This window comes from Macrobrachium rosenbergii, chromosome 10 (genome assembly GCF_040412425.1).
Source record: "Macrobrachium rosenbergii isolate ZJJX-2024 chromosome 10, ASM4041242v1, whole genome shotgun sequence".
Taxonomy (NCBI): domain Eukaryota; kingdom Metazoa; phylum Arthropoda; class Malacostraca; order Decapoda; family Palaemonidae; genus Macrobrachium; species Macrobrachium rosenbergii.
The window spans coordinates 72,344,707-72,365,736 of NC_089750.1; the positions used below are offsets into that span (position 1 = coordinate 72,344,707).

At 36.3% G+C, this 21,030-nt stretch overlaps 1 protein-coding gene across 2 annotated transcripts in view; it reads right to left on the reverse strand.

The window, feature by feature from the left end:
* LOC136843032 (carbohydrate sulfotransferase 14-like) overlaps window positions 1-19,679 on the reverse strand; it is a 20,080-nt gene extending 401 nt beyond the window's left edge. Inside the window, exons 1-8 of one of the 2 annotated variants that reach the window (XM_067111022.1) lie at window positions 19,580-19,679; window positions 9,487-9,760; window positions 8,544-8,704; window positions 7,055-7,215; window positions 4,353-4,452; window positions 2,550-2,680; window positions 1,550-1,666; window positions 533-706 (exon numbers count right to left, since the gene is read on the reverse strand). In XM_067111022.1, coding sequence (XP_066967123.1) covers window positions 533-706; window positions 1,550-1,666; window positions 2,550-2,680; window positions 4,353-4,452; window positions 7,055-7,215; window positions 8,544-8,704; window positions 9,487-9,742 — 1,100 coding nt within the window. In that variant the 5' untranslated portion in view covers window positions 9,743-9,760; window positions 19,580-19,679. Of the gene's footprint in view, window positions 1-532; window positions 707-1,549; window positions 1,667-2,549; window positions 2,681-4,352; window positions 4,453-7,054; window positions 7,216-8,543; window positions 8,705-9,486; window positions 9,761-18,788; window positions 19,480-19,579 lie in introns of those variants that run through there. The other variant, XM_067111021.1, reaches the window with a different exon arrangement.
* Between the last annotated feature and the right edge of the window lie 1,351 nt (window positions 19,680-21,030).

Consider the following 21,030-nt stretch of genomic DNA (forward strand, 5'->3'; position numbering starts at 1 on the left):
TCTCTCTCTCTCTCTCTCTCATGTATGTATATGTATATATACCCACATCACAAACACAATACTATACATATGTGTGTGTGTCTGTATACAGATATATATACTGTATATAATATATATATATATATATATATATATATATATATATATATATATATATATAGGAGCCATAAAAATGCCAAAATGTAGAAATAAAGGCTATATTTCAGAGACCAAGCTGTCTCTCTCCTCAAGCAAATATTTGCCTGAGGAGAGAGACAGTTTGGTCTCTGAAATATAGCCTTTATTTTCCACATTTTGGCGTTATTATGGGCTCCTTATATTTGATGGAATTTTGTTTTAACAGAAAATATCATATGAAATGTGTGTGAGGAACATTTTATTATGCAAAGTTATTACTAAGTAAATTGATCTTTGTTTGTTTCTTATTTACAACGATTCCTTATTTCAGTCATGCGTTGCTATGCGCCTTACAGCACATTCAGTTTCCATCCTGCACCTCTGAAACCCACCAGGAAACCGTTTCTTATCCTACCTGTAATCCCTCGACTTCCTAGGGCGAATCCTTGAGGAGTTCTCGTCCAAGGTCGGCCTCGAAGGAAGACCCAGCACCGAGAACACGTACTTGAGGTCGTCCTCGAGGGTTTCGATGTGAGTCACGTAGTCGTAATTAAAACGACAGGGCGAACATCTGTTGTAGTAAGTGTCCCTGCAAAGATGACTGTGTTGTTGAGTGGGTCATTCATTCGTGGAGGCTTAGTATTGGGATGTTTATTAAGTTCTTGTGTGTATTTGGAGGCTTGTGTCGTGATCATTGCGTCGGTTATAAGATCATACGTAAGATGCGTGTTTCTGTGCGGGTGTGCGTATGTGTGTGTGTTTGTGTGTGTATTCCTTACACCCGCATAGGATTCATGCGTGTATGTATGTATGTATGCATATATATGTGTGTGTGTACACAGTATATATATATATATATATAAATAAATACATATATATGTATGTATGTAAGTATAAATACTATATATATATATATATATATATATATATATATATATATATATATATATATATATATATATATATATATATATATATATATATAGCCTATATATATATATATATATATATATATATATGAAATTTTTACCACACCGTGATTTATATACAATCATGAAGCTACAAAAATGTCTTAATATCAAATTCACGCTACCTTGGGAATATCTGATGGGGAATTATCACCGGAGGGGAATTTATAAGTGATAAATGGACTGGTACTGCCGAGTCAGTCCATTTATCACTTATAAAATTCCCCTTCGGTGATAATTTCCCATCGGAGATATTCCCGAGGTAGCGTGAATTTGATATTAAGCGACATCTGTAGCTTCGTGATTATATAATATATGTATATATATATCTGCATTTACTGTATACTGACGTAGAGTTTACTAATAGTTTAACACCACTGAATCCGCCAAGACAAAACGCTATCCCGTCCATAGCTAACGTGCATTTACTGACATTCATTTTCTGAACGACAGCCTCCACCTACCAGTGAGGATTGGCTTTACCCTCCTTGTGAGAAGTGATGACGAGCCTCATGAACTGATTGAAGCTGATTCTGGGCCTGACTCTCCAGTAAATGGCTGTGTAGACTGAAGTGTTGTATCTGGTGTGAGAAAAGATCGAGACTCGTTGAAAAAAATTGCGTACGGGAATTAATCTATGTTTTTGTGAAGGCTGTCGAGTTTATTTTGATGATAATTTTGATAATAATTTACTTTGGTCGTCAGTGTATTCTGAATAAGTATAAATTTCTATGGTCTTTATCTTTTTAATGCTTATAAACTGTATTTTTCTTGTTTTCTTTTGTTACATATAAATGAATTTCTTTTTGTGCATGTGAATTATTTGTTAATTTTCGTAGATCGTGTAGATTAGTCTAAAATTGTATTTTCTTTAGGTTGCCATTAATTTTCGTTGAATGACTAGGGCATGTTTTTGTTAGTATGTTATAAGCATTACTAAATTATTTTAAAAAATGCTTAGGTAATATACTGGCGAGACACAATTGATCTGTATCAATGAAAATTGATGATATATAAACCAATTTTTGCCATTCTAGGTTGCCGAATAGTTCAACAAGTTTCCAAATTGCCAAAAACTTAAAAGAGAATTATTTCATGTTTCAAAAGTCTTGATATGAATCATTATGAATACTGTACACCATTTCCATTGGTACCACTTAGCTTTTAGGATAGCTTTCAAGATATGAAATATTTTGAGTAATGTTTAAGATAATCTGTCGCTAAGTTTCTTTTCCCCATGAAGTAATGCGTAACCGAACTTCAAAGAATTATAAAATTTTCAGCACTTGTAAAATTACGAAGTAATTTAAGAAAAACGAAAACTACTGAAAGTTCCATAAAAGTTGAATGTGTTAGATATTTGTGTCTGTTCGATTTGCAATTCCGACGTCTCAGTTTTCAAAGAAGAAGAAGAAGAAGAAGAAGAAGAAGAAGAAGAAGAAGAAGAAGAAGAAGAAGATTAACCTTGTATCGGGATCGAGAGGCGACGTCAGATTAAGGTCCCGGTGAAAGTCCGTCGGTAGCATGTTATTGACATGAAGAGCTGGCAGCCAGAAAGCGTAGAAATTGTCAGTCCAGGAAAACCCTGCTTTCTTCTGCAAGGAGAAAGTGTTCAGGATACAAAAGGACATTGAAAATATAAAATAATTCGAAGAAACTACATTTAATCCTGACATATAAGAGAGCAATATAGGTTAAATTAACTATACCTTAGTTTAACCAGACCGCTGAGCTGATTAACAGCTCTCCTAGGGCTGGCCCGGAGGATTAGATTTATCTTACGTGGCTAAGAACCAATTGGTTACCTAGCAACGGGACCTACAGCTTATTGTGGAATCCGAACCACGTTATAGCGAGAAATGAATTTCAGTCACCAGAAATAAATTCCTCTTATTCTTCATTGGTTGGCCGGTCGGTTATTCGAACTCGCGGCCAGCGGAGTCCTAGCTGAGAACGGACCCCACTCTCCCAACGATGAACTAAAGGAAACCGTGGACAGTGCATTGTAGCCTGTTGAACCGCTGGTCGGATAAACAAGAGGGCTGATTTCTATAGCAAAAACAAAACATGAAAATTATAAACAATTACATTTGTTCTTGAACTACGTTGAACTACTGAGCCAAGGGTGAACCCCCTTTTCAGAAGAACTCCATATTAGCTGCATCAGATGGATCTTACTGACTTACATGTGTTTGTATGTGCGCGCGTGCGTGTGTACATATGTGTGTGTGTGTGGGCGTATGGGAAACTGAAAATTATTATATATATATATATATATATATATATATATATATATATATATATATATATATATATATATATATATATATATATATATACATATCTATATATATATATATGGTATTTTACTTGTCAGTATTCGAACAGACTACTTTTATTCCTTTTATTTACCTTTTAATATATACTTTTATTTTTTTATTTAAGTTGAAGCAAAAGATCTGCATATAAAAATAAATCGTCAAACGTTCGTTAACTTGGACAAAAATGAAACGTTTTAAGAATTATGTCTGGTAGGAAAATTCCTTTGGGATATAAAATATGGAAATAACTTACTGTCAGGTTTTTAAACAAGTGTAGAAAAGACTGCTATTGTCCTTGGAATTATTTCTATTATTCTAAAGAAACAAATACATTCCTAGCATCTTCACGTAAGTGACACACTTGTCATCGCTGTTGTAAAGAGAAAAATATTCCCGTAATAATTATTGAATTAACGGACATAAGAAAGTATTTTCCGATGCCTACTGTTCTGTGTTTCCGCTTATAACTTTTTTTTCCTCTAAATCTGAAAATCTTTTTTCCTTTCTATTTCCCTTTTTCCCATTCAGTGCACTTCACGTGGTGCACTGTAGGCATTACTTATTGTTCTTTGCAGCGTCTCTTCGGCCCCTAGCTGCAACCTCGTTCATTCATTTTACTGTATCTCCTTTCATATTCTCTTTCTTCCATATTACTTTCCACCCTCTCTAACAATGATTCACAGTGCGGCTGCGAGGTTTTCCACCTGTTACACCTTGCAAACTTTCTTACTTTCAGTTTCTCTTTCAGCGCTGAGTGACCTCATAGGTTCCAGCGCTTGGCCTTCGGCCTAATTTCTGTATTCCAATTCCAATTCCGTATTTCCCTTTCAGAGTTGACCCGCTTACCATACGCTAATTCCAATTCCCCATTTCCTTTTTTGAGTTGACCCGCTTACCTTACGCCAATTCCAATTCCATATTTCCTTTTCTGAGTTTACTTGCTTACCTTACGCCTCTCTTCTTCTGATTTGGGAGAGTAGGCTCGCAGCGGCATCCCCTTGTTGAATTTGCTTCGGAAGCACGACACCAGCCGAGTTAAAGGATGCCTGGGGGAGTAGTGAATAGAAACGGATAATGAATAAGGGACAAGAAAAACGAACAACAGGTCATATTTAAGTTAATGAATGGTGAGTAAGAATTGAACAGTGGTTAAGTAGTAACAGTTAATTAGCGTGTTTTGTGGGAAATGAGAAGCATTGAAATACGTAACAGGGGAAAAATTAATAACAGGTAGAAACAGACAAATAAAGATTAGTAGGCAAGACATAAGATGCAGTGGAGACAAAAATAAGAAATACTTAGTAACGGTAGGAGTTTACAAATAAGGAATAATTAGTAAGGAATAGGAAATAATGAATAACTGGCAGTAACGAAGAAATGGTAATGTCTGGCAGATAAGAAACTGAGACATGGGTGAGCAATAACAACAAAATGAATAATTATGGAGAAATGAGCGTTGCTGAGAGATAAGAAATACTGAATGATGAAAGTGAAATAAGAAATAAGGACAAGATAACGATAAATGAGAAAATAAAAAAAGACATATTTTCTCGGTCCAGCCATTGTTGCTCTTCCGCGCTGAATCAATATAAAAAAAAAAAAAGAAATGTAAACGCGTGGATCCTAATCCATTCCTTTAGTGATGATGTTTAATTCACAGTACCTTCTCTGCCCAAAAGCCTTTTATTGCTGACGCGCAGAAACTTATTCTCTGATGTGTATGTTGGGTAAATGTCGGGTACTTTCTTTTTTATAATTTCTGGTAAGCTTCGATGGTCATGAATATAATTCATGACCTTCTGGTAAAAGCCTTCAGTATCTTCTGTTACTAGAATTTTTATATACTCATAAGCTATAAAATTTTATACATTTTCACACTCCCAAAAGTTCTTATTTCAGATCAGGTTTCGTAGTGGAAAAGATTTACTGAAATCAGTAGCTTTTCACTTTCGTTTTTGTATGTAAATTTTGAATTATTTGTACATATTTAACTAACAGAATATGAAGAAGTATTTATTACACTGAATATAAGGTGCAATATATATATATATATATATATATATATATATATATATATATATATATATATATATATATATATATATATATATATATATATATATATGTATGTATATATATACATACATGCATACATACATACATTCAAAAGTTTTTCGTTCCCTTTAAGATACTGTTAAAATCACAAAATGACCGATGGGCATGCGATTTAAAGCCATACTCTGTACTCCTATTGTAAAAAAAAATCAGAGGAAAAATAAAACTACAATAGAAAATGTGTTCAAACAAGAGAGAAAGCTGGATGCTGGATGATGTGGCACTTCGTGAAACTGAGTAGAATGACTGGATAACGAAGGAAAAAAATAGATTGTGTCTTAGCTGCTGAAATATGCAAAGTTAGGGAAAGGATAGTGTTTATGGTGCAAAGGTGATTGTGGAAACAGTAAGTGCGCAAACGTGTTCTTCCGAAGATTGTATTATTATGGTGAGGCGTGGCAAAGGCAAAAGTTGTAATAGTAACAGTAAAAGGCCCAGGGAAAAAAAATGAGTACAATGGAACGTTTCTAGAAGAATGACATCGTGTTGGTTGGATTTTGGCGAATGGGGGAGGTTGGCTGTGCTAGGAGAGTTAGACGCAAAGATTGTTAACAGAAAGACGAGGTAGTTAGTAGGTAATGAGTTCTGGAGTAAATGAAAACGAAGTTGCTTGGTTGGTAGAAATCTGTGGTTTCCAAAGAAGAATAATTTTGAGTGTACACTGGAAAAAGAACAAGTAATGCTATGAGGGTATATGAAAACCTGTAGGCAACACGGAGTTCTCTCTCTCTCTCTCTCTCTCTCTCTCTCTCTCTCTCTCTCTCTCTCTCTCTCTCTCTATATATATATATATATATATATATATATATATATATATATATATATATATATATATAAATATAAACAGGAGAAGACTGAAAATCATTTCTTCTTTTTATTTACAACAACGTTTCGGGAAAAGACTCCTGAAACGTTGGTGTAAATAAAAAGAAGAAATTATTATCTTCTCGCTGTCCTGTCTATTGCTAAACTTAAGCTCCCACGGAGAAAACCTTACAAGTTATATATATATATATATATATATATATATATATATATATATATATATATATATATATATATATATATATATATATATATACATATACATATATATATATATATATATATATTTATTTATTTATATATATATATATATATATATTTATTTATATATATATATATATATATATATATATATATATATATATATATATATATATATATATATATATATCTATATATACATACATACATATATATATACATGCATACACACATAACACACATACACACATACACACACACACACATAACAGACATACACACACACACACACACACACATATATATATATATATATATATATATATATATATATATATATATATATATATATATATGAGAGAGAGAGAGAGAGAGAGAGAGAGAGAGAGAGAGAGAGAGAGAGAGAGAGGTAACCATACACATACAAAAAGGGCGGGTGATTTGAGATTGATTTAAAAAACTTAAGTCCCAGACTAATCCGAGAACCGTGGCGCTAGCTTTCCTGACCTGACTGTGATGATCTTGGTCGTCTGAGAGAGTTGTCTCATGATCTTCTTGATCGGCTGTCGCTGTATCTTGATCAAACGCAAGTCTTTGAAGATCGGCACTGAAGGGTGAGGCCCCCTGTTCACGATCCTGAGGTGTTCTCGCCAGGTAGACGATCCGGACTGGCAAGGCGTAAGAAATATAAAAAATAAAAAAATAAATGAATTGAAGCGTTTACTGTTGAGAAAAGTTCAAGTAGGATAGTGCAAATATAAGAAAATCTGTATTGCTTTTAGGAGTTGATTACATGTAATATTCATTGCTTATGCAATATAAGTACCAAACACGCACAGAAATATATATATATATATATATATATATATATATATATATATATATATATATATATATATATATATATATATATATATATATATATATATATATATATATATATATATATATATATATATATATATATATATATATATATATATATATATATATATATATATATATATATATGTATGGGCAATCGAGATCTTTCTTTTAATATTTCTATGTGACTATTTGTATTCTGTGTTCATATGTAATTACACGAATAAAGTAGGTGTTTTGGGTATAAGTAAAATAATTACATTAGTGACAGAAGAGGGCGTTTTCAAGATCTAACATGTGGAAATATAATAGTCTATACTTATAAGAAGACAAGCCTCGGAATAACTGACATTTTTATGTAATAAAAGGTATTCAGTAAATATGAAATGACAAGTATGCCTGAAATAACAAACGTATTATACTTTGGCTGTATTGTTCGAGCAGAAATTCCAAGATCAAAAGTCGAGATATAATATTTTTTTTTTTAAGTTTCGACGTACAGCTCCCTTTTCCTGAGAGACTTCAACAACTATATGTAAAATTTAGAGGCTCGTAACAAAATCTTTCTTTTCCCGCCGAAAGAAAGTAATGACGGGATGCTATTCCACTGTTGGCACTAACCCCGTAGTGCCAACAGTGCACCTCGTGCGGTGCACTGTAAGCGTTACTTAAGGTTCTTTGCAGCGTCCCTTCGGCCCCCCTAGCTGCTATCGCTTTCATTCCGTTTACTGTACTTCCGTTCATAACCTCTTTGATCCATCTTTCTTTCCGCAACCCTTTCCTAACAATTGTTCCATAGTGCAAATGCAAAAATTTTTCCTCCTGTTACACCTTGCAAACCTTTTTACTGTCAATTTCCGTTTCAGTTCTGAATGGCCTTAGTTGCCCCAGTGCTTGGCATGTGCGCCTAAAATCTGTAAATCAGTCAGTCAGCCTAACAATTGTTACATAGTGCAACTGCGAAAGTATTTCCTCCTGTTACACCTTTCAAACCCATTTACTGTCGATTTCCGTTTCAGCTCTGAACAACCCCATAGGTCCCAGCGCTTGGCCGTTGCCCTAAATTCTAACATTCTATTCTATTCTACCATTCCATTGTTAGATAAATAGTCTTAGTATTGTCTCTACATACCTTCGGTATTGGGCAGACAGCGGCTTTGTAATCAAAGAAATAGTTGAACGAGTTCCTGGCCGTTTTCTCGACGGGTTCTTTGTGGTGCAGGTGGCGGCACACGCTCTGAATCCAGCGGCGACGTTTCTTAAGTCTTTCTTGCGCTGACGTCAAGTCGTCCTCTGTGTGAAAAGGTTAGGTGAGATGCCATAGTTAGATGTCGTTCATTTGCCTTTTTAGCTTTCCGAAAAAGGAAACTATTGTTCCGGCTTTGTCTGTCCGTCCTCACTTTTCCCTGTCCGAGGCTAGCTCTGCAAATTGGTATGTTGATCATCCACCCTCCAGTCATCATACATACCAAATTGCAGCCCTTTAGCCTCAGTAGTTTTATTTGATTTAAGGTTAAAGCTAGCCATAATCGTGCTTCTGGCAAAGTTTATAGGGTAGGCCACCACCGGGCCGTGGTTAAAGTTTCATGGGCCGCGGCTCATATAGCATTGTACCGAGACCACCGAAAGATAGATCTGTTTTTGGTGTCCTTGATTATACGCTGTAGCGGCTGCACAGAAAACTCGAATGCGCCGAAGAAACCTCGGCGCATTTTTTACTTGTTCCTTTTTCTTTGCACCTCGTACGTCTGTGGCATATAGTATTAGTCAGAAATGTTTGTGGTGATAAAGAGAGAGAGAGAGAGAGAGAGAGAGAGCGAGAGAACTTGTTAAAGAACGTCTGAGTTTGCAGTTCTTGTCAGAATGCAATATAAACACGTAAATATTTTGGTGAATATTCTGTTATGCTGGAATCACGTTTGTACTTTGTAACACACTGTCTTTACTGTATGGATTGTTACTCTTTAGATTTTGAATTATTAAAATGTATGCAGTGTTAATTTTTATATATCGTGCATTCACAGTATAAGAGGTTTAGATCACTCATAACAGAACTGTGAAAAATAATATATTACCTTCTGGGTTGTACTCTGTAAGATTGCGGCCCATCTCACGAAGCTCCGTCTCATTTTGCAAGAGAACCGCGATGGCAGTTTGCGTATATTCCTCGTCCTGTCGAATGTCCTTCTTACTGAGACGGTCGGTCGCGTCGCTGGAGATCTCTGTGAACGCAGCCTCCCACAGGATGTGAGCGTACACGGTCGTGGCGATTATTAGAGCCGTTGCGAAAACAGCCCACTGAAGGCTCAGCCTTATGCGCACCGTCCTCATGGTCGCAAATTGCTTGTGCTGTGTAGAGGAAGGGATTTTGAATGAGTTACTTTTAAATAATGCTTTGCATTGCGATGTCGTTAAGTCTTCGAAGTTAGAGTAAAGGAGGGGATTTTGAATGAGTTACTTTTAGATAATAATTTGCATTGCGATGTCGTTAAGTCTTCTTAGTAAAAATAAAGGGGGGGATTTTCAGTGAGTTACTTTTAAATAATAATTTGCATTGCGATGTCATTGAGTCTTCCTAGTTACATTAAAGGAGGGGATTTTGAATGAGTTACTTTTAGATAATAATTTGCATTGCGATGTCATTAAGTCTTCCTAGTTAAAGTAAAGGAGGGGATTTTAAATGAGTTACTTTTAAATAATAATTTACATTGCGATGTCATTAAGTCTTCCTAGTTAAAGTAAAGGAGGGGATTTTGAATGAGTTACTTTTAAATAATAATTCGCATTGCGATGTCATTAAGTCTTCCTAGTTAAAGTAAAGGAGGGTATTTTGAATGAGTTACTTTTAAATAATAATTCGCATTGCGATGTCATTGAGTCTTCCTAGTTGAAGTAAAGGGAGGGATTTTGAATGAGTTACTTTTAAATAATCATTTGCATTGCGATGTCATTAGGTCTGCTTAGTTGAAGTATATAGTTATTTTCATGGAATAGCATCGATGCTCGGTAGTACTGTACATCTACGCGTATACATTCGTCATTTTTGTTTATAAACGCTTTTGGTAATATTTATTTATTATTTATTATCAGTAAGCTAGAATATATTATCGTCCTTTACTTTCATTGTAAATATGAATTTAGGTAAACATCTCTTCTTGGGACAAACTGCAGAAAGAGCCATTCTCTCTCTCTCTCTCTCTCTCTCTCTCTCTCTCTCTCTCTCTCTCTCGTGTATGTCAGTGTGTTTGAGGTTATTTGCTCCCTAAAAAAATCTCCAGCTCATGCGAAAACTTACTCTTTTACCTCATATATATGTTTGATGCACACCTGGCTCGTGTCTAATTTATGCAAAACTGCTGTGACTGTACAGGTGTGTGTGTGTGTGTGTCGTTTATTTTATTTCTATTAATTAAGAACCAAGTGTTTTGTTCAGTTCATTTGTTCATTTTATCATGAGATCCTTGTACTTTAGATAAATTGAGCGAAGAGTAGCATAAGATTTCCTGGAATGACTGTAGAAACTAAAAACTTTGCAAACTGGTGTCAGGTTGATGAGTTCAGATTTCAACTCACGCCACTGGCCACATTTCTGGAAATGTATATGATTGTTACCCTTGAAAAATTAATTTCATTTTTTCTTATATATAAAAAAACAATGAGTTTTTTTATATAGTAGTAAAACGGTGTTAGGAGTTTGTCGGAAAGTCCCTGTCATCAGTCTTAAATGTCTAAAATCTAGGAAACTATTTGTAGTTTCTGTTGTAAGGAATAAGGGATCAAATTGGTTATTAGTAACGAGGATTAAACCACTAACTTCAGTTAAGCTGTCATCCGAGTCCTTGGGGCTAAATTATCACAGGGACGTTTGATGTCGAACGAATTCATTCAAAATCTTCTAACGAATTCGTTCAGAATTCTCCAACGAATTCATTCAGAATCCTCCAACTAATTCATTCAAAATCCTCTAACGAATTCACTCAAAATCCTCCAACAAATTCATTCAAAATTCTCCAACGAATTCACTCAAAATCCTCTAACGAATTCACTCAAAATCCTCCAACAAATTCATTCAAAATTCTCCAACGAATTCATTCAAAATCCTCTAACGAATTCACTCAAAATCCTCCAACAAATTCATTCAAATTTCTCCAACGAATTCATTCAAAATCCTCCAACGAATTCATTTAGAATCCTCTGGCGAATTCATTCAAAATCCTCCAACGGATTCATTCAAAATCCTCTAACGAATTCACTCAAAATCCTCCAACAAATTCATTCAAAATTCTCCAACGAATTCATTGAAAATCCTCCAACGAATTCATTTAGTCCTCTAGCGAATTCATTCAAAATCCTCCAACGGATTCATTCAGAATCCTCTAACGAATTCACTCAAAATCCTCCAACAAATTCATTCAAAATCCTCCAACGAATTCATTCAAAATCTTCTAACGAATTCACTCAAAATCCTCCAACAAATTCATTCAAAATTCTCCAACGAATTCATTCAAAATCCTCCAACGAATTCATTTAGAATCCTCTAACGAATTCATTCAAAATCCTCCAACGGATTCATTCAAAATCCTCTAACGAATTAACTCAAAATCCCCCAACAAATTCATTCAAAATTCGCCAACAAATTCATTCAAAATCCTCTAACGAATTCCAACAAATTCAAAATCCTCCAACAAATTCATTCAAAATCCTCCAACGAATTCATTCAAAATCCTCCAACGAATTCATTTAGAATCCTCTAGCGAATTCATTCAAAATCCTCCAACGGATTCATTCAAAATCCTCTAACGAATTCACTCAAAATCCTCCAACAAATTCATTCAAAATCCTCCAACGAATTCATTCAAAATCCCCTAACGAATTCACTCAAAATCCTCCAACAAATTCATTCAAAATCCTCCAACGAATTCATTCAGGATCCTCCAACGAATTCATTTAGAATCCTCCAGCGAATTCATTCAAAATCCTCCAACGGATTCATTCAAAATCCTCCAACGAATTCATTCAAAATCCTCCAAGAAACGTAACATCATGCGTCTTATCAGTCTTTTTAAAGGCGCGATTCCACCGAGGCAACACAAGCAACATGCATTGTGCGACTTGACTGCCTTTCAACAAGTATGTTGAATGCGGCTTTAAACCAGGAGACATGTTGCCTTCGACAAGGCAACACCGTTGTTGCTATTCTTCTGTAAACTCTACTGTTTTTCTTGCGACTGGCGGGAAGGCGTTCTAACTAGGCAACAGGATAAATCTTGTGGCATGTGTCGGGAACACGGCAACATGATGCCACCTGTCGCAAGCCACACAGTCGCATGCTACGTGTTGTCTTCTGTTGAACTGGTGGAAACACAATTGGCGTATGCGACATTGTGGCATGCCAAGTTGCCAAAATCTTGCCTCGGTGGAATCGCGCCCTAACTCTTACTTTGGGTTTTAACTAAGAAATAACGTCCCTGCAAAAGTGTTAGCTTTGCACTGCTTTGTACTGATCACGGCGTAAAGATTTCAAACACAGCACAGTGTTTTAACGGTTTGGGAAGTTAAATCGTTACATTGTTTTCATTCAGTAATGGGAATAGTAGTGGTATTGTTTTTATGAGATAACAGAAATAGTGGCTATTGGTGCTGATGTTTTTGTTGCCTAGCTTTACTCTCTCTCTCTCTCTCTCTCTCTCTCTCTCTACAAACGTTTCGGACGGACTCTCTCTCTCTCTCTCTCTCTCTCTCTCTTAACAAAAGACACTTGCAAGCTCAAGAATAGTTATCACTTTTGCTTCGTCCTTTCTAAAAGTTGGATCTGGAAAAGCAACTCGGCAATGCCGTGCCTTCGCGTTGAGTAATCAAGCATTAACTCTATCTTTACTGTACTTACCACCTGGTTCGTGTCTTCTGCAGTTATCCTTACACTTGAAGTCAACTTTAAGAGATATACACTTGTGTTTATTATGCTAATTGGCAATTACCACATTTTGAAGCTAATCAGTGCTTCTTAGTATTTTTCGTTTAGAAATTCGTCATCGCAACACTAAATTATATATGCTTGAAAAATTGTTAATCATTTAATTAAACAGATGTATATTAATTTTGGAAAGCTTTGGAAATGGTGTATATATTGCTTTACGATTAAGTATGATGTGGTTATGTAAAAGTTCCGAGCAGCATTTACCCTCGTTAAAAAATTTTCATTTTTAACATCATATGATTTACCTACCAATTTTCGGATTTTTTTTTTTTTAGTCAATTACCATTGATTGCTTTTGTGACTCGAACGGGATAAAAAGTACTTTTATGTAATTTTGATTCATATGTTTACTTCACCATTTTCAATACTGCAGTGCCGGTTACCTTAAATATTGTGAGGTCAGTTCATTCTTAATTAGACAGTCCCTCTCAGTTTTAATTTTCTATAAAAGAAAACTATCGTGTCGTCTTTGTCTGTCCGTCCGCACTTTTTCTGTCCGCCGTCAGATCTTAAAAACTGCTGAGGCTAGAGGGCTGCAAATTGGTATGTTGATCATCCACCCTCCAACCATCAAACATACCAAATTTCAGCCCTCTAGCACTCTGCTAGGCCCGAGTTCGAGTCTCCGACCGGCCAATGAAGAATTAGAGGAGTTTATTTCTGGTGATAGAAATTCATTTCTCGGTATAATGTGGTTCGGATTCCACAATGAGCTGTAGGTCCCATTGCTAGGTAACCAATTGGTTCTTAGCCACGTAACATAAGTCTAATCCTTCGGGCCAGCCCTAGGAGAGCTGTTAATCAGCTCAGTGGTCTGGTTAAACTAAGGCATACTTAATTTTTTTAGCTTCAGTAGTTTTTATTTTATTTAAGGTTAAAGTTAGCCATAATCGTGCTTCTGGCAACGATATAGGCCAGGCCACCACCGAACCGTGGTTAAAGTTTCATGGGAGGCGGCTCATACAGCGTTATACCGAGAACACCGAAAGATAGATCTATTTTCGGAAGCCTTGATTATATGCTGTAGTGGCTGTACAGAAAACTCGATTGCGCCGAAGAAACTTCGGCGCACTTTTTACTTTTTTCTTTTTTTTTTCCACCGTAATGTCTTGAAAAGAACAGAGCGAGGAAAGGAAGAGTTTCAAATGCTCAAAATGACATGCCCTCATTTCTTGAATGAAACATTTTAAAGGGGAATAATTATGTAAGACAAAATTTATTTCTGAGGCAGTGGTCATTTATGTATGTGTAGATTCTTAATATTTTCATTTATGTTATAAAAAAGAAAGGTTCTGGGAAAATGTTCAGTGTTGAATATTTCCATTCAGGGTCTAAAAAAAAGGTTCTGGAAAAAGTCCACTGTTTAATATTTCCATTCAGGGTCTAAAAAAAAGTTTCGGGAAAAAAGTTCAATGTTTAGCTGCTGATTTTTTTGCTTAAAAGAACACTCCAAATGTTAATACTAATTGGATACAGTGTGGAGGAGTCATAGTGACTGGCGTGAAGTATTTACTATCCATTTCAGGGGCCGCGAGTCGTCGCTTTCTCAAATGTCTTTCAAACTAATTATTTGATCGAAATGGTACTTTGACAGAGTGTGCAAGACACTCCCCGCTAATTTTTGGTAATATATTGCATTGTCAAATGGTTTTAGTTAAGGCGTTTACTCTTGACTTACATGGTGTTGCCAAGCGTCGCCAAACTATGCATTCGAACGTCCTTTATCCCCATCCCGTCCCTCCCTCGCCCTTCCCCTCCTCATCCCTCCCTCAACCCACTTTCCTGGCCTCCCCATCTCCGCCCCCGCCCCCACTTTCCTGCCTATGGGCGATAGCGGACGTTCGGTTGCGTAGATTAGACCCTAACGCCTTAACTAACACCATTTGACAATGGACTATATTACCGAAAATTAGCGGGAGGTGTCTTGTACACTGTGTCAAAGTACCATTGCGATCAAATGATTAGTTTGAAAGATTTTTGAGAAAAAACGATTACTCGCGGTCCCTGAAATGGATAGTAGGTACTTGTAAGAAAAAGAATTCAGTGAGTGAATATTAGTTGGTAAAAAGGAAGTTATGATTAAGTAAACGGAGAACAGATAAGAACTGAGATGTCAGTCACTGTAATAAGAACGGAAAATCATTAGGTGTTTTGGACTAAAAGATAAATGATGCCCGTTATGAGTAAATAGGTGAAGATAAGAGGAATTTGTTAGGAAGAAATGCAACGTATAACTCTGCTTCAGGGGAAACGAAAGAATGCTAAAAGGAATAAGCTGATGTATAAAGTAAGTGAAGAGGCTCTTCATAAGGACTGTTTGTTTGTTTGATAGGTGTAACAGAAGAAAAACCTCGCAGTTGCGCTATGAATCAGTTGTTAGGAGAGGGTGGAAATTGAAAGGAAGAAAGAGGCTATGAACGGAGGTACAGTACAAGGAATGAAAGGGGGTAGCATCTAGGGGCCGGAGGCACGCTGCAAAGAACTTTAAGTAATGCCTACAGTGCACCGCATGAGGTGCACTGACGGTGCCATTATAGGTGAGGCAATTCAAGAAAGCGTTGGCCAAAGCTTAGAAACAAATTTTGCGATACATGGGGACTGTGGACAAGATGTCAGTCAGTGATATAGTCTCATGTGCTGTGGTTGACATTGGGACACCCTATTTACGAGGCTGATTGATAGTTATGAATTGGTTATGATGCCGTAAACCTTTTTTCCTTTAACAGGTGTTACTTATGAAGTAGCATTTGAAAAAGCAAATAGGTCGTTGAATGTTGGTTTCTTTAATCAAGTCTTCCTTTCGTATGAGAAATTTCCTTAGTTAAAACTGATAAAAAAAAAGTGTTACCTTTCCACCTACACTCTAGAAAAACTCGCCTTATTCAACATTTACAAGACAAATTGAATTTGTCTTAAATGTTGAAAAACTCGACTTATTCAGCATTTACAAAACAAATTAGTCGTTAAATGTTGCTTCGTTTTGCTCAACAGCCCTCCCATCCTAGGAGAAATTTCCCGTAGCTAAAACTGATAAAGAATTTAGTGCCTTTGCACCCACGCTACGGAAGAACTTGCCTAATTGAAGGTTCTGTTGCTTGTCTCACGCGGACTTGCCCTTTGCTGCTTCTCAGCCAGTTAAACCCGATTAAATTTCTTCGTAAGACACCTTGACCGTCGATCTTTGCATTTGGAATGGAAGATGGCCCTTTCTTGAGTGAGGATGCTGTGTTTCCTGAGGGAGGTCCCAAAGCTCACTGCGGTACCTCTTAACACCCACACCTCACACGAGTGTGATCGATATTTAATTAGCACTCGTCAAGTAACGCGTCTTGATCAACGTGGCGAAGGTTGCTGATGCTATAAAAGTTAGAATTACCTCAAAGAACGCGAGAATGTCGTCGTGTGTCCCGTAAGGGGGGTAGCGCCGTCAGCACACCTCATGCGGTGCACTGCAGGCATTACTTAAGGCTCTAGGCAGCGTCCCTTCGTCCCATAGCTGGAATTCCTTTTATGTCTTTAACTGTACCTGCTTTCATTTTCTCTTTCTTCCATCTTACTTTCCACCCTCTCCTTACAATTGTTTTTATAGTGCAACTGAGAGTTCCTCCTCCTGTTGCACCTTTCAGATCTTGTTTACCCTCAATTTCCCTTTCAGCGTTGAATGACCTCATAGGTCCCAGCGGTTGGCCTATGGCCTAAATTTTATATTCCATTCCATTCCATTGTCGCCGTGGCAACGCTCGTATACACACAAATGCATACTTAGGCCTACTTGTGCTTGTGTTTGCTTAAGCCTTAGTTTGGGTGGGGATGTGTTTTTCATTTGGCTGTAGGCTACGTAGGCCTACTTGTGTTTGTATTTCCTAAAGCCTTAGTTTGTAAGGGATGGAACATTGTTATAAATTTGGTTTCACGCTTACCTAAAGACTAAATGTATAAATAATGATAACGTGAAATAAAACCTGATTACATAAAATGATGCCGCTAGTAATCCTGATCTGTAGCCTACATCGTCGGTGTCTCCCACTCCTTGGGTTCCTGGTGTCAGCCCCTCTCGTGGCTTGCTTGATAGGTTCACAAGCAAACCAACCTTACCACCCCTATTAGCTGGGGTTGGCAGGTTTGAAGGGCCCATAAATTTACCTGCTGAATCATCAGGACCCACTGCCTGGTTATCCCAGATCCAAGCTTGGGTGGAGGGTGACTTGGGTGCTAATCATTGTGTATATTTTCGATCTCATGAATGGCATTTAATAATTCAGAGCCCAAAGGAAGGAATGTGGTTGTTACAAAGATTTTAGCTAAAGAAGCTGTCAGGAAATTTAGACGCATAGTCCTGACAATCAAGGAGCATTGCAGTAATTTTTACAAATTATTGCCATTCTGGTGCTTACGGAACGAAGGCTTTAATTCCTCCCACGATACTATGGATGTAATGGAACCACTCAGCGCTATGTCCACTGTAGTCCATTCAGAACCTCAGAATTATGCGAAATTATATAGATTTATGGCAAGAAATAAGGTAGTCGACGAAGGGCTGTCAGTGGAATTAAGCAAAACAATAGTCAGATAGCGTCATAGAGAAAGAATTCCAGATACACACGTCCCGTATATGTTTTTCTAAGTTACGTTAACTACAGATTTTACCTTTGAAACAGAAGCGTAAATAGAAGTTGAAGTGAGAGAAATTTGATAAAGATCCGGGGAAGTATCGTTGGATAAGCGAGGACTGCAGACGGGCCATTTAGGCTTAATGGCGTTTGGCCAGACCTCGAATATTAGAGAAGTAATTAGGCTAACAGATAGGTCATCTGCAAGGTAAGTTGGTGGGAGGCGGGGGAAGGCGTGTTGGCACTACATTTCAAGGCTAAACCAAGAGGAGAGTATTTGAGCTAGTATGTTATTCTAATTCTGAATAGGGCCATTTTACAATATCCGAGAACTTGAAACTCATAATATTTATTAATGGAGAGGTATGTAAATACAAGGAAGGTTTGTTTTGTCGTCTCTGAGTTTCTTCACAACTGAAAACTACCATATAAAGGTCGGAAAGCTTATATATACTTGAAATAATTAACGCCCAGCAAACTGAACAACCATTAATTATGAAATGATCCAGTTATAACTTTCAGCTATTGCGAAATACATTTATACTTTTCCATATCAAATTTAATATATCTATTTGGTTTTATATTGATTTAGTGAGCAAGACGAAATGAGCTGGACGAAGGCTCACCTGTTGATTTATTGATAAATATGCAAATTTCATTTTATTTTGCACGGTATAGTTACATCACTGTGGAATACTTAGCTCAGCAAATAGTTACAGTGTACACATCGGTAAATATAGTTCATTGATGTTAATAATAAAGTAAGACTTGCTACGCAGATGCATCTTACCTCTTCGTAAAATCGACGACTATATCAGTATATTATGTCCTCGGAGTACTCCTTTTTTTCTCCACTCCAGCGATAAGTACGCAAACTCATCATGGAATCCACGATCACTTCATTAACTTAAATCATTTTCTGAAGTTCAGATTCATGTACCTCCCTTAACTGATATAAAAACCCTAACACTTCTTGGCACTTCATTTACATTGAAAAAACACTTACACTTCTTGCCACTTCATTTGAATAAATAAAACACATTTCTTGGCACTTCATTTACATTTTTAAAAACACACAATTCTTGGCACTTCATTTACATCAAGGAATATCGCGCATAACTTAGGCTGTATCTTTTCATGGTGAACTGAAGAAGGCGAGAGAAAAGAAGATACCTCTGAGGTTTTGAACTCGGCAAAGTCCGGAGGACAAGTGTTCCACTTTGTATATTTTTCGCCGCATTAAAAAAAAAAAAAGCGCAGCTGCGAGAGCCGCGCACTATTATTTGCAATTCTAATGTTGTATGATGCAGAAATCTTCCAAGAAATGCTGTTGGCAAAGACTTTTTGAAAGTGTGTTTGGCGCGGTTTTAAAATGAGGTAGAAGTAATGATCTTATTTACTAAGTCAAAGATGCAATACTGTCTGGGTTTACATATAACTTTATAAATCATATAATTCCTCTGTCTTAAAAGCTTGGTGTCACTATCACTGCCGAATAAGCGGTTGCCGGCGTTCGGTTAAAATAAGGGAAACAATTTCCATATAGACTAAGTCGAAGAAATAATAGTCTTATTTACTTACAATTATATGCCATGTTTAATTCCTTGATTTGAAAAGCGTGGTATCATCTCACTGCTTTAGGCCATGTACACGTGTGCTTGCCCTTGGCTTCGTATGTTTAATGTTATTTACAGGATCCAGAAAAAACTGGGTCCTGGCTAATTACACACTCATTAGCGACTCGTATTGGGGGAGATAAAGCTTGGCCATAAAAGTAATAGCACCCTTACAGATGCCTAGACACACTTTCGAATAGGAACAGGTGGGCACGTTTAGCATTCACGTTAATGTATAGGAAGATAAATAATTAGCTATATGAGCGACTAAGTTATGTTACTGCACATTTATGCGTGTTTTTTTTTATCTTTTTTTCAGGTGAATTGGAAGAATTTTTTTTACTTATGCTTTTACAAGTAACTTTAGAATTTAAAAAGTATAACATTTGTTTTTACTTAGGATCAAAAAGTTATGTGATAAAACACCACACTGTTAATGAAAAAAATGACTGAATATCATTTGTTAATATACATAACTCGAGGCGACTTTATAAGATATCGTCCAATATCTAACTGTATTTAATCGAAAAGCAATGAATTGCTATCATAAATTTATGGAAATAATATTCAGTTAAAGTCTGCCTTCATCATAAGTATTTTTGCGTCTTGTTAAGTGCAATTTGCTTGATCACTTTCTTTATCATCAGTATCTTAAACTTCAAAGTTCAACCGAGAACTCGATCCAGACAAAGAAACAAAAAAAAAAAAAATCAAAATTACTCCACAAGGAATGAAAACCTTTATGCAAAAAATTATTTTGTGAATAAATCTTTCAGATAGATATTTTGGAAAAACTTGGTGTTTTTTGTAATCCGTCTTTTAAATATCATTCTAGCTTAGGTAATGCTTGTACACAATAGCTTCAATACACTTGAATTTTTTAATTTTCGTGGTAGTGTTTATTAAATCTTTATCTTAAGTCACTAAAAACGACCTTGAAATATCATTTTTCTAACTTGGCACATGTACATATAAACCGTAGCAGTGCACGTTTATAAACTGTAGCAGTACATTTTTAGCTTTCTGTAAAAGAAAACTATTTTGTCCGTCCTTCCGCACTTTTTCTGTCCGCCCTCAGATCTTAAAAACTAGAGGGCTGCAAATTGGTATGTTGATCATCCACCCTCCAATCATCAAATACACCAAAATTGCAGCCCTCTAGCCTCAGTAGTTTTTATTTTATTTAAGGTTAAAGTTAGCCATGCTCGTGCGTCTGGCACCGCAACAACACAGGCCACCATGACCAGCTTTGAATTTCATGAGCCGTGGCTGAGAGTTTCACACAGCATCATACAGAAAACTCAATTGTGCCGAAGAAACTAAGGCACATTTTGTACTTGTTTAAAATTATTATTGATGATTTTCCACCTCACATAATAGGCGTTCGTCCAGTGCTACCACAGGCGCTAAGATCAT